The following is a 13,701-nucleotide window of genomic DNA, read 5'->3' as shown; positions in this document are numbered from 1 at the left end:
TATAACATTCTAGGGATGTGAGCTTTCTGTCTAGACCCCTTTCCCTCAGTCCTTTCTGCCGCTCAACCCATAGTAGTCCAGCTTCACACAATCTAAGCCCACACCTCAGAGAGCTAGTTGGGAGCAGGGGCCAGGGAATCAAGTCTCCCCAGAATGTACCTACTGTGTGCCAATAAAAACCTCTCTTTTTAACTCAGAAATTACACACAGCCAAAAAACAGAAAGGGAAATGGGTGGAATTCAGGTACTGAGTCTTAAAACAATCTTCCTTCTCCTGGTTGTGTAAAGAAATTTGAAGTAGAGTCACTCAACTTAGTGACATTTCCAAGGCCTGGCATTGGTCTTTTCAAAATCTCATGCCCCCTTCCATTTGAATCTCGGAAACACCCTGTAATCCCCAGTCTGCCTGAAATTCTGGCTAGAGTGTGACGAGTGGCTGACTGTGACCCTGCCTACATTTCCTTCTCCCCACCCACCCTAATACTGAGAAGTGTCCAAGGACTGTGGTATCTGGACCTGTGAGGGACATTGTAACTTGCAGATTTCAGAGAAAACCAGCCTGTTCCTTGCCAGATCTCTAGACATTCATCTGGGGAGAGGTATATAAATTGGGAGAATTCAGGTGGTAAGGTGCTGGATATTGTGATTCACAGGTCACACTTGTACAGGTGAACATGAGACACTGATTTCCGATCTGTAATAGTTGCCTCCGAATATCACCACAATTCGCTAGTCCTGCTAGGGCTCATACTCAAAAGTCATTAAGCCAGTTGACTATAACCCAAATCTGGGAACAAAGCTGAATTAAACAAAGCTCTCAAAGACTGTCCGGTTCCCAGGTGAACTCTAACATAAGTGCAAATGAAATGTGGGATCTCTCAGAGAGAAAATTTTAAGCTTGAAAAGGACAGAATATAACAACAATAATAGTAGTAGTGGTGGCAGCAGCAGCAGTGGTAACAGCTACTTTTTATGGAGAAAAAGGGAAAACAGAACACAGAAAAGTATGAGTTAAGAGTAATGATCTTTGCAGTTGGGAGCCTGGAGTTCCTCCTCAAAGGCTAAAAAGTTGCCCACCCCTGAACCTCTGACTCTTCCAAGACCAGCCCAGGGAATATTCACTCACTTATCACCCAATGAACCAACCACAATACTTAGGGTGAAGGACAGATAAAAACTGAGCTTGCCATGTATGCTTATAAAAAACAAAATGCCCTGTGTCCCTGTTAACCTTTATCCAGCTCAAGCCTTCTTGACCCACCAAGATGTTAAAAAAAATAAGAAGACCTTTCACTCTTTCTTTTTAAGAAACAGGTAAACAAATAACATTCTCCTGCTAAAGGCAAAGTAATACGAAATGAATATGAACATTTTTGGCACTGCACTGGACTGGTGTTCCCCCCCCCGCCCACACATTTTTGTTTCTCTTTCAGGTACAAGTTTATCCCTTACAGTGTTCCCTGTTAGGGATGGTGAGGCTAGAAAAGGCAATACCCTTCCATGAAGTTCCATTCTCTGCCTCCTCCAACTCTCACAGTCCCTTCCAGTGACCTCCCTACAGGAAATTAATAAGCTTAAGAGAGAGCTGCCACCGTCTGCTTCACTGGCATCCTCTTATCTTCCAGTGAGTTTTTGTTTTTACTATGAATTTCCATTATCTTGTGACAACCACGCTTTTGCTGGTATATTGCTTTGGAAATAGGATTAGAGAGAGATGAACCAGGACCGAGAGAGAGAGAGAAGAAGAAGAAGAAAAATGTGTTTTCATTCTTACAGGATAATCTTTCTCAGTGGATTCCTAGAGACTTCACCTGACACCTATCATAGAAGTTGAGATATTTTGGGCCCTGTTTCTCTCTCCTGGGAGGAGAAAAGGCATTCCTATTCTAATGCTCTCTAATAATAGTACTTCTTTTCTTTCCCTTTCTCTACCCTCTCACTTAGGTCTAAAAAGGCACCGCTACGGGAATCATTCATCAAACCCTCTTCAGGTATCTCCTGCAAAACAATAATGCAGTTGTCCACACATGTATTTTTTCTCTGAGTGCAAGATGCCTTGTAAACTAGAGCAAGGTGGACATATCCTCACTGTTCATTGTCATCGCTCTAGTCCTTTAATTGGAAATAAAATCCCAGAGTAAAGAGCTTCAAATATATGCATAAACCCATTGTTCCGTGTGAATTAGATAAAGTGATTGACTGAGGTGCATTTTTACAGTAATGTCTGAGGCTGAATAAATGCCTCAACCCTTCATTTTGTACCAGAGAATTCCAGTAACTAATAATGCAGAGTGACTTCAAAGTAGTTTATGTGCCATTTTAGCCCATAAATTTCTAGAGAAATAAAATAATTTGGAGAGATTCTTTACCATCTATTAACAACTGTCAGTTAGACCATTCATATTACCAAGCAAGAAGTGTACCACTTAAAATACTGGAAAATCCCCCAAATAGAAATTTCAAAGTAATCTTACCCATATTTTTGGGATTTTATTTTTGTTATACTATTTAATTCATAAAACAAAAGATTGGATTCATAAGATGCTTAAAATTATTTTATTTAGGGACCTTTATCTGAAAGCAGGGAGGGGGGAATATAATGAAGAGGGCAAAAAAGTAAAACTTAGAAGAAACATCATGTAAGGACCAAATTCTCAATAAACTTCTCTTCTGATGCATAGAATCAGCTGTTTTCTCCATTTGGAAAGTCGAGCTCCATCACCCCCAACTTAAGAACAGAAAACATTCTTTCCTCGTTGTATGCTAACAGAAGCCTAGGTTTCAGTACCTCAAAGTTGCCAGTCTAAATGCCTCAATATTTAAGAAGGGAAAGGCTAAGCAAAAGAAAAATGCTTTCTACTTAGAGTTGAAGGTGTTCTAAATGACCAAGTTATGGAATTATGAAGTAGATGCTTTTATATTTACAATATATGCGAGAAGATTTTTTAAAACTTATTTCTTAGTAGCTTGCATGGATAGATTGAAACCTGTGACTTTTCCTGGAAAAGGCTAACTCTTTATTCTGTAAATAACAGTAAAAGAAGGCACCAGAGAATTTTCTTTTCAACAAACCAATGGAACTAGGCTCCCAAACTCTGCCTCCTCTGGTCCCTCCCCACCTCCCCTCTCCCCCCACCCCAACACTTTAACTTGTATTGGGTTGCAGTTTCCAGGGACCGCAGCTGTCTCATGGCCACTTCCCTTACTTACCTTACTGTCATTTACACCTGTGCCTCTCTTGCCCTTTCTCCTCTTTTTCTCTTCTCTGAACTCACTGAGTATCTGGCCACTATTTTTCAGCCCTTGTTATTTTCTAGAAGTTTGAGACAGTATTTTTGACATTTCTAAATCCCCTACTCCTTTCTTTAAACAAGTGGTTAGGGGAAAGAAGATGTTTTCATTGATCAGAGAGAGATGAATCTGGTATTCAATGAGGCAGCAAGCCATAAGGAAATTGGAGGCTAATGACAGCTGCAGATTCTTACATACAGCCAAGAGTCCCCATGGCACAGAGCCTTGGCCACTAGATGAGTCGTCCTCAGCTTAACTATTTAAAACTAAGCACACTTGCAGAAGAGAAATGATATTTTAAGATGACAGGAAACTGAAGTTTAAAAGCTTTCTTTGAAAAGTCAGTAGCTAGCCTGGTAATGAAGGGAGAACCATCCCTTTGTCCATAATATATGGCGATTTTGTAGCCTTTCCTTCTCAGACTGCCAGCTTAATCCGAGGCAGCCGGCTCTGTCCGATCAGAAGGACTTGAACTTCATTGCGGGACTGACCACTGCTGGGTGGAAAAGAGAAGGGAGCGGGAGGGGAGAAGAAGGGAGAGAGACCAAGGAGAAGGGAACTCAGTACGTGATAAATTCCCCGCACTTTCCTATTTCTCAGTGGCAAAATCTTTCTCTGCTTTCTCTTGGACCACAAGCACCCTCGAGAAAAGGCGCTCGGAGCCTTGCTATCCCACCGTGCTCTGGAGAGATGTCAAACTTACACGGTACGCACCTTTTTCTTTTAAGACCCTTTTTGCCAATCCCCAGTATACTTACCTTATTTTAACAAGGGGGGGGATGGGTAAAAAAGAGGCTGTCTCATCCTTAAATTGAGACTCTGCCTCGTTCACTTTGGCCGGCTACGCAATCCGATTTATGCTAAGCTGACAGATTGTCCACTTCAATGTAGTGAAGGTGGGGGTGGAGCTGGAGGGGTGGGAGCGCCTATACCACTCAAAGGCCTTTCTTCCCTTAGGAGTAGAGAATTGAGCGACGAAAAAGAACCCAGAGATCGCCTAGCGAAAACGTGTTGCGGTCCCTGTAGAAGGAGTCGACTTTCGGGCTGTCAAAGACCTCAAGTCATTAGCGTCAGATGCTGCACTGGAGAGGGGAGTCAGCGCCTCTAAGTGGCTTAGTGCACAAATGAGGCTCCAGAGACGGCAGTGGCAACTCCATCCACTTATCCACCACCAGCTGAACGCGAAAAGCTCTCCCGAGCCCATCGCGGTAAAAAAAAAAACAAAAAAACTTTTTGAACCATCTTTCTTCTCACCCCAAGGCCGCCTGGTCTTGGCTGACCCCATGCTAGGACCCCCTCCCCCCCCCGCCTCCGCTCGAAACTAAGCAGAGCGCACCAGAGGGTGGGAGAACAGGAACAGCTTGAGTCCAGTCACCTGGGCTTTCCGAACCACCCCCCCACCCCCTAACCCAGATATCTGTCCTAGCTTCCCACCCTTCACCGGCTAACCCATCTCGGTTCCACAGGAAGGCTGAGCAAGTTTCTCACCAAAGCGTATTCTTTCTGAATCTTGCTCGGAGGACTTAGTATCGCGGGCGTCCCTGCAAAAAACTGGCATCCGTTTGTCGCCTTCGAGGTAACTAGCTGTGCAAAGCAGTGGCAGGTCAGTGGTCAGTGAATTCCTAATCGTCGCCCCCCTCCTTCCCCTTTGCAGAAATCACACTCCGGGGAAATCGGCGCAGGATCCGTGCGCGCACTGGGTGGCCCGCTCTTGGCCAGAGGTTCTCCAAGTTCCAAGCAAAACAGAAAAAGTCTGTCTCCAGTCTTTTTGGTACCTCCCTTTTCGACCCCGAAACTGATTCCCCCCCCCCTTTTTTTTTTTTAAGAGTCTCAGAGGGCCCGGAGGCGCTCAGAGAGGCTTTGCCACTCGGCAAAGGCATTCAGGACCTGCTGAGCGCAGGCAGGCCCGGGAGATGGCTGCGAGGCAGGCTGCGCCGGAGGGAGCGCCCAGCCCAGCAAAGAGTTAAAGGGAGGAGACGTGGGCTGTCACGCGTCATTGGGCAGATTATGTGCAGCAAACAAAAAGTGTGTGTCTGCGTGCCAGTCAGTCACTGCATCGGGTCCATCTGTACAACTCTCTCCGTCTCGCTCTCCCTCTCCCATTTCACCATCTCACTCTCTCCTCTTTTACGCAGAGCCTACAGGACAGCCACACCAACACTCCTTGACATGGAAATACACTAGTACAATAGGCAAAAAGAAGCACACGTTCGCGTTTCGCCTACACCAGGTGGCTTTATTTGGGCGATTTGATCCTGACCTTATTCCTGGTAAGTCTATTTGTACTGACGCGGGAGGGGGATGGGAAGAAGGCAGGTTCGGTGGAGACAGCGGAAAATTTTGTCCCCCGTTTCCTCATTTTCCTGCAGAGGGGGGAAAATAATTGTTGAGGAGGTTTGTACTACCCGTAAGATTATACAAAAGGAGGAGCGGGTGGGCAGCGCTTCGCTGGAGAAGCGAGCGACTGGGAAGCGCGCAGCCGCCAGACAATGCCTGCGCCGGGAGGGGAGGGAGATTGGCCGGCGGCAGCCACCGGCTTTCGCCAAGTGTAGCCGGCTTTGAGAAGGACCCCCCCGGCGAATGAGAACCCGGGGCCTAGAGCGGATTGCAGAGCTCGGAAGGGTTGGGTGGTGAAGGCGACCGCGCACGGCGGTCGAACCCAGGCTGTCGCCACTGCTGTCGGCATCCCCAGCGGTTATTGTGACTAGCGCAAAGCTCTTGGCAGCGCTGGCCCCGGCAAAACCCACCGCTTATTAGCGCGGCGTAGCCAAGACCTTTTCACCGTATTGTTAGGTAGAACTGCATTTTAATGACTGCGTCCCGGCTGTTGCCCGAAGACGGGGCGACCTCCCGGCACAATGAAACGCTTGTGTGAAAGAGACTTAAAAAGGAAGAGAGAAATTGGAGGATAAAACGCTCAATTAGAAGAAATTGAAAAGGGGAGAATAGGATTCTGTTGAAAGGGAGATGAGATATTCTGAAGTTTTTTGTTGTTGTTTTTCATTGTATTTTATCTGCAATTGGATATCAGGAAGGCTACCTTGTGTGAGGTAAAAATGCCCAGCTATAGGCACTGCAGCGTGATAAAGTTTTTCCTTGATAGGTATTTTCTTTTATGTCTGCTGTCTGGCAGATACAGCCCAACACTCGACATTTGGGGGTTGCAACAGAGAATCCAAATGGAAAGAGGGTGACCCAAGTTTCAGTCTGTTAGCTGGAAAGAAATGCAAAACCCACCCCTAGCTCCTAATCACATGTGCAAGATTAATTGGCTAATAAACACTAAGGTAAAAATTGACGTTACTAATAGTGTCCCATAATGAACAGCTTCTCAGGAAAAGAATTAGCTCTACCCTTTCCTGCTTCTTAAATTAGACAAAATACACATGAATTTATTATCTATGGCAACATTATTAGGAAAAAGCAGCCTGGGGGAACATTTGATAAGTCAGGAAAAGTGAACAATGCAGCTAGTTCAAAGTCAGTTAAAAAATTTAAATACCTGGGTTTTTCTTTTTTTTGGTCGGTTGTTCGATTTTTTTTTTTTTAATGATAAGTCTTTTAGTGGGTGTCCAGCGGAAGAGGCAGGGGAAATGTCCCTTTATGACAACTTAATAGAGAGCCCTCCATTGGGGCATTACTTTCTAAATTGCTGTTGATTAAACAGCGGGAGAGCCCACTGAGGACTATTCAAGCGGGGCTGCCCCCTCTTGCTCAGATGGAGGTGTCTGGGAGAGCCAGAATTCACCAGTCATTACACATACGATATTTCAGACAGGGGACACTCCAGGCCTGCCCTGTACCTGCTCACTTCATAAGCCACATGTGACTCAACCCACCCTCTTGTATAACAAGGTAACTGGGATTCACCCTCATCCATAAATAAGCATGTCGAGAAAAAAAATAATTACCTCTGCTTGCTGCTTTTAATTAAAGCCTCCGAGGGACAGTGCTGGATTATGATAATGAGCAGACATACAGCCCCTCTTGTAGGCTGCAGAGAAAGGTTAGCTGACATGGAATCAGTGGCCCTGACCCTCCACTTGAAATCCATTTGCCATGCTCCACTGTCTCCGCCTGATCCTTAGTGCCGCTCCCCTCTTTGGAAGAAAAAACATCAGCTCCCGGGGACCCAGTTCAGTACAGAAGAGGAAAGGACAGGAACTTTTCCCCACAGGTTAGAAGTTTCAGTTAGGAAGGTCTATAGGCTAGTAAAAGTATTGTTCTCCCCTCACCATTACCCCACAAAGCCTACCCCATCCTCCGCCAAGGTAATGCAAAAATGGCTTAGTTGTTTCCCAGCCTTTTTTCTCTTTTTTTCTTTCTCTCAAGGAGCAATGCACTCCAGAGCTCTCTATTCCAAATAAAAAACAAACAAACAAAAGTAGGAAAGGAAAGCACATTTTAGTTGGCATCTTCAAAAGATGCCAGATTTAATCTGCCATTTGGTTACTTTTGAAACAAGAGCTACACAAAAATCAGGCAAGTTCAAGAAAAATCTGTCTTGTAGTGAAATGTTCTGCCTGGATTCATAGTGGTAAGGAGTAATGAAACTTGTTCGTTGTCTGTGTATCTGTCTCCAGTGATGGAGGAATCAGGCATCCAGCGAGGCATCTGGGATGGAGATGCCAAGGCTGTCCAACAATGTCTGACAGATATTTTTACAAGCGTTTACACCACCTGTGACATCCCAGAGAATGCTATATTTGGCCCCTGTGTCCTGAGCCACACTTCCCTCTATGACAGCATAGCTTTCATAGCTCTGAAGTCTACCGACAAGAGAACAGTTCCTTATATCTTCCGGGTAAGTCTTGACCAATGCCGCGCAGGTGTGTGAAAGCAATGTTCTGTTAAAAATGGTTGTAGTATCATTCTTACGACAAGCTGAGACAGATTCTGAGGGTAGGAAATGCAATGATGCAAGTGTTCCAAACATAGGAAAAAGAAAATCAAACTCAAATTGTCAATTTTCTGGAATAAATGACACTATTCGATTTGGAATGCATGCAGTAAACCAGTGCCTCAGTTCTGGCCTTCCTGGCCCTGAACACAACTTCTTAACTCTGGGAGATTTTCTAGGGGCTGAGGCTATCTGCATACTAAGTATTTCGGTAAATGCTTTTGTAAATACTAGGTATGTTTGCCTTCCAACTTCAGAGGTCTAGGTAACTTTCTATGGTAATGTTAGCTAGTGCCCAGACTGTGTATTTAAATAAAAATGTTAATGATTTCGATCTTAAAGCATATTAAGTCCACAGGTTTAAGTTTGAAGATAAAAGACTTCTCACTTTTTATTATTTCTTTATAAAGAAAAGTTATTAACTGTTCAAGTCAAAATTAGGAATATGGGTGCCACAGAATAGTTTCTAAGATCCAAGCTTGCTTTTTACTTCCAAAGTAAGCAAAATTCTCCCACACTTTTGTAATGTGGGATAATTTAAAATTAAATTGTCAAGAGACTAATGGAAATTTAAATTGTAAGAAGAAACTTCCTTATTTGGTATTCAACCAATATATAAAAAGATTATTCAAATAATCTTTGTGGTTGAGTTGATGCAGCAACTCAGAGGATGGTTCTCTTGCCTGCTGGTTGCAAACATGAGGATGGTGTCAACTTGGGTCAAGTTTTTGGAAGCTTCATCTCAGAGGAAATGGCCCTGTTTTCTCTGGCTTCATTTTCTCCCTCTCCTTTTCTTTCTCTCTTCCTTCCCTCCTTCCTTCTGGTCTGCTTTCTTCTCTTTTAAAACTGTAGGTGGACACATCAGCAGCAAATGGTTCCTCAGAAGGTCTCATGTGGCTGCGTCTGGTCCAATCAGCCAGAGATAAAGAAGAACAGAACCTTGAAGCCTATATAAAAAATGGACAGCTATTTTACCGCTCCCTCCGCAGAATTGCCAAAGACGAAGAGTTACTTGTTTGGTACGGGAAAGAACTGACTGAGTTACTCTTGCTCTGCCCCTCTAGATCCCACAACAAAATGAATGGTAGGTTGGCTCTCGACCTGCGCGTGGGCCCTTTGCTAGCGGGAGGGAGACGGAGGAGAAGCGGGGCTCACCCCGGCGCTTTGGGCCCTCCTTTTCTCCTTTTGTGTGTCTCGTAGGAAGCTTCTGAGATGTAGTCCGGAATGCAGCTGGGCAGATAGGTGAGGATAAGTCGGGGGGCGGGGGGACAATTGGCTTAATTACATTGCTCCCCAAATCAGAAGAAAACGTTAAATCAGGTCTGACAGACTCAGGCCCTGAGACAGGAAGGTGGATTTATGAAGGGGTCGATGCAAACTGGCCTGGGGGCGATGCTGAGTAATCATATGGTGTGCGTGTGTATGTGTGTGGTGTCTGCTCACTATGCAGGGTCGTCCCCTTACACATGCCTGGAATGCAGCCAGCGTTTCCAGTTTGAGTTCCCCTATGTGGCGCATCTGCGCTTCCGCTGCCCCAAGAGACTGCATAGCGCAGATCTGAGCCCTCAGGACGAACAAGGCGGCGGCGTGGGCACCAAGGACCACGGGGGCGGCGGCGGCGGCGGCAAAGACCACCAGCAGCAGCAACAGGAGGCAACTTTGGGCCCGGGCCCCAAGTTCTGCAAAGCCGGCCCCATCCACCACTACCCGGCACCCTCCCCCGAGAGCAGTAACCAGTCGGCAGCCGGCGGCGGCGGCGGCACGGCGAAGCCCTCCACAGACTTCCACAACCTGGCTCGGGAGCTGGAAAACTCCCGAGGAGGCAGCAGCTGCTCCCCAGCCCGGAGCCTCAGCAGCGGCGGCAGCAGCGGCGGCCACCAGGAGGCGGAGCTGAGTCCCGACGGCAACGCCACCGGCGGCGGCAAAGGGAAAAGGAAGTTCCCCGAGGAGGCAGCGGAGGGCGGCGGCTTGGGGCTGGCGGGGGGCCGGGGCCGCTTTGCCGAGCGGCCCCCGCCGGCCTCCAAGGAGGACCTGGTGTGCACGCCGCAGCAGTACCGCGCCTCGGGCAGCTACTTCGGTCTGGAAGAGAACGGCCGCCTCTTCGCGCCGCCCAGCCCCGAGACGGGCGAGGCCAAGCGCAGCGCCTTCGTGGAGGTGAAGAAGGCGGCCCGCGCGACCGGCCTGCAGGAGGAGGCGGCCCCCGACGGTGGGGGTGCAGCCACCGAAGACCAGGACGCGGGCGGCGGCGGCTCCTCCACGCCGGCGGCCGCGTCGCCGGCGGGCGCCGAGAAGCTGCTGGCCCCGCGGCCCGGGGGCCCGCTGCCTAGCCGGCTGGAGAGCGGCAGCCCGGCGCGGGGCAGCGCCTTCACCTCGGTGCCGCAGCTGGGCGGCGCGGGCGGCAACGGCGCGGGCGGCGGCGCTGGCGGCGGGGCCGCGGGCGGCGGGCAGGGCGCCGCGTCGGACGAGCGCAAGAGCGCCTTTTCGCAGCCGGCGCGCTCCTTCTCGCAGCTGTCCCCGCTGGTGCTGGGCCAGAAGCTAGGCGCGCTTGAGCCGTGCCACCCCGGCGAAGGCGTGGGTCCCACCCGACTCTACCCCGCCTCCGCCGACCCTCTGGCCGTGAAGCTGCCGGGGGCCGCGGACCTGAACGGGGGCTGCGGGGCCCTGCAGAGCGGCGGCGCAGGCTTGCCCAAGCAGAGCCCCTTCCTCTACGCCACCGCCTTCTGGCCCAAGAGCTCCGCGGCGACCGCGGGGCCCCTGCAGCTGCAGCTGCCCTCGGCGCTGACGCTGCTGCCACCGTCCTTCACCTCCCTATGTCTGCCAGCGCAGAACTGGTGCGCCAAGTGCAACGCCTCTTTCCGCATGACCTCCGACCTGGTGTACCACATGAGGTCGCACCACAAAAAAGAGTACGCCATGGAGCCCTTGGTGAAACGGCGGCGGGAGGAGAAACTCAAGTGCCCCATTTGCAACGAGTCCTTCAGGGAGCGCCACCACCTCTCTAGGCACATGACCTCGCATAACTGACACCGAAAGGACCCCGGCTTTCCACGCGCCTACACGCACAGTCAAGCCACCTGCAGGAACGAACACAGGAGGACATCCACCGCCAACTTGAGCCCTCAAACACTGCATTCAGACGCAAACACACGCACACACGCGCGCGCGCGCACACCCACACACAGCCTTCTCATCCAGGTGTTTATACACACACACTCGAGACAGGATGGTGGATTTTTTTGATTGGGTGGGTTGTTTGGGGGGTTTCTTTTGAATGCACGCATTTTCACTTTCCCAAAAACAAAGGTACATTTTTTAAAATGTCATATATTGCAACATATTGATGCATTTGTCATACGTTTCTACTTAAATTATTAAGCACTTACAGTTTAGATGTAATAATTATATGTGAGGGCAAATTTTATTTTAGATATAAAGTAAAGGAGGAGGGTGAGATACTTTCTGCATTTCTGGATGACAGTTTGCGTTCTTACAAAAATAAACAAAACGAATAAAAAGGGGGCTATGATTCAGTTTAAGTTTCCAGGGGGAAGTGCATGTATCATGAAATGATTATGGACTTCACGGAAGAATGTCATCAATTATGTAAATATGTATTTCCTTTTAATACAAAGTGTAATTTTGTGCCAGTGAAATGAAGTCTGAATAGTTATGTGTTTCTTTTTTTTCCTGGAAAGATTTATTAAACTTTATAGTTTATCCGGGTATGTTGGATGCTTTGACAATAAATGACTATTTTCTTCAAAGCAATTATTGGGAAATTGTTTTTTTTTTTTTTTTGATTTTTTGGTGACTAAGGGCTGCCCTGCTTAAATTTATTTTACTCTAAGCAAATTTTGAGCCTTTAAATGGCGAGACCAGATTTGATTATCATTTGGAAAGTCTTTAGCTGGAAAATGCTGGATTTCTTGATCAAAGAACAAATCATTTAGACAAGGATGCTTGCGATGCAGCTAACTTATCATTGGGATGTCAACATTCCTTTCTGCAGTGGAGTAATTAGCATCTTCACAAATGGCCAGAGACAAACAATTTTCAGGCCTGGATCAGGGATATCAGATGAAAAGTCCACTTAAAGTTCTACTAGTGATTCTTACACAGAAGAGTATCTCCTAGTCCAAGATCTTTCAGTGTTCTGTCACTATCCATTAGGAGAGCCTGCGGAGAGTTCCCCCCCTACCAAGAAATCATGTTGAAGTGACTGTGGTTCAGTGATGGTCTGTATATCGCAGGGCTCAGCTTTCCTTCCAAAGGCTTAAACAGCTGCACAGGCCCTGAAACAAAACTAGACTTGAAACATTGTAATGCTGCTCTACAAATGACATGCTTCCTGTCCCCACATGGGAGTTACGAAAAGTCCCTCTGTACTCTTCATACACTGACAAGAATTCCTAATTAAATGGGGTATATATATATGTAGGTGTATGTGGTGTGTCCAGCAACTATCAGGCACAAAACAAAACAGGTGACGGTCTTTTAGGTCTTAGGGTAAAAAAAGGGTAGAGTACCCTTAATCAGTTCTACTCTGTCCTATAGGGTCGCTATGAATCGGAATCAACTCGACCTCGACGGCACTGGGACCCTTAATCCACGGCCATCTTCTCAGTCACTCTATAGATGAGGTAGAAGCAGTTACTCTACTTGTTGATCTGTTCCAGGTGGTGTATTTTCCCATTTCTTCTCCTTCCTTCACATCCTGCCTACCCTCCCATATGTCAGAAGGACACGTGTAAAAAGGCCTGAAATGGAAATTTGACAAAGGTCTCATTGCAGGCTATTCAATTACTTTATTTAAAAGGGTTTTAAAGTCTTCATTGTATTAAGACCACTACAGGACAGATTATGATTAGGGCAGGGAGCCGGGTAGAGCAAAATGATGTATCCATATGGAGCATAACTCCCATTGGGGAGGAAGCAGGTAGGCTCTCTTAAGATCATCCAGGCACTTTTTTTTTTCCTTTTAAACTATGTTTCTTTGAGGCCGTCTCTCAGTTTTTGTCTTCCTAGGCGACATTTGGATGATCTGCTAAACTCATCCCAGTAAGGCATGATGAGAGAAAGGGTCTAAAATTCCAGTTCTAACTCTGCTATTCATGACCAGTAGTAGGCTAGTGGGACCCTACATTACTTATTAGCATAATTTGACTTCCTTGCATTTTGGTTTTCTCATCTGTAAAATGGGTCAGGCAGGGTATGCTCTCTTGAAAGTAGTACTAACACTAGGGAAATTATTTTTCTGATGAGTTTACTAGGCTCTAATTAAATGTAAAGGGGGTGTTCTAGAGAAAAGACCAAGATTTGTTGTTAAGAGAATTTCATGGGAATAAGTGAGAAAAATATTTGAGGAAAGTAGAAACTGAATCTCAAGGGATCCCCAAATCATAATACCTGAGATGTAGACTAAATCATCCATACATGGGACACTAGTGAGTGGATCTCTAGAGCAAAAATCTCTAGAAACAAACTAACAACCAATGTTGTCCTGCGGCCTA

General features: G+C 47.0%; 1 protein-coding gene across 2 annotated transcripts; it reads left to right on the top strand.

The window, feature by feature from the left end:
* Positions 1-168: 168 nt before the first annotated feature.
* Positions 169-12,998, top strand: PRDM8 (PR/SET domain 8). Of its 2 annotated transcripts, XM_064285664.1 has the most exons (8): positions 169-1,624; positions 1,945-1,991; positions 3,929-3,997; positions 4,249-5,062; positions 5,427-5,561; positions 7,875-8,095; positions 9,044-9,275; positions 9,642-12,998. In XM_064285664.1, exons 6-8 carry the CDS (start codon positions 7,877-7,879, stop codon positions 11,213-11,215), a joined length of 2,025 nt encoding a protein of 674 aa, XP_064141734.1. In that variant the 5' UTR covers positions 169-1,624; positions 1,945-1,991; positions 3,929-3,997; positions 4,249-5,062; positions 5,427-5,561; positions 7,875-7,876; the 3' UTR covers positions 11,216-12,998. The 2 variants fall into 2 exon arrangements, with proteins under 2 accessions (XP_064141734.1, XP_064141735.1); XM_064285665.1 differs by lacking the exons at positions 169-1,624; positions 1,945-1,991; positions 3,929-3,997; positions 4,249-5,062; positions 5,427-5,561 and having other exon boundaries at positions 7,839-8,095.
* Positions 12,999-13,701: the final 703 nt, after the last annotated feature.

Source organism: Loxodonta africana, chromosome 5 (genome assembly GCF_030014295.1).
Source record: "Loxodonta africana isolate mLoxAfr1 chromosome 5, mLoxAfr1.hap2, whole genome shotgun sequence".
In the NCBI taxonomy this organism is placed as follows: Eukaryota; Metazoa; Chordata; class Mammalia; order Proboscidea; family Elephantidae; genus Loxodonta; species Loxodonta africana.
Note: the sequence above shows the minus strand (reverse complement) of the source record. Positions and strands in the feature narration are given on the sequence as shown.

Excerpts from the sequence above, each read along its gene's own strand:
- PRDM8 (XM_064285664.1), top strand. The coding sequence starts at position 7,877 with ATGGAGGAATCAGGCATCCAGCGAGGCATCTGGGATGGAGATGCCAAG. Across the intron at positions 8,096-9,043 it reads CAGTTCCTTATATCTTCCGG|GTGGACACATCAGCAGCAAA; the intron begins GTAAGTCTTGAC and ends TTAAAACTGTAG. Across the intron at positions 9,276-9,641 it reads ATCCCACAACAAAATGAATG|GGTCGTCCCCTTACACATGC; the intron begins GTAGGTTGGCTC and ends CTCACTATGCAG.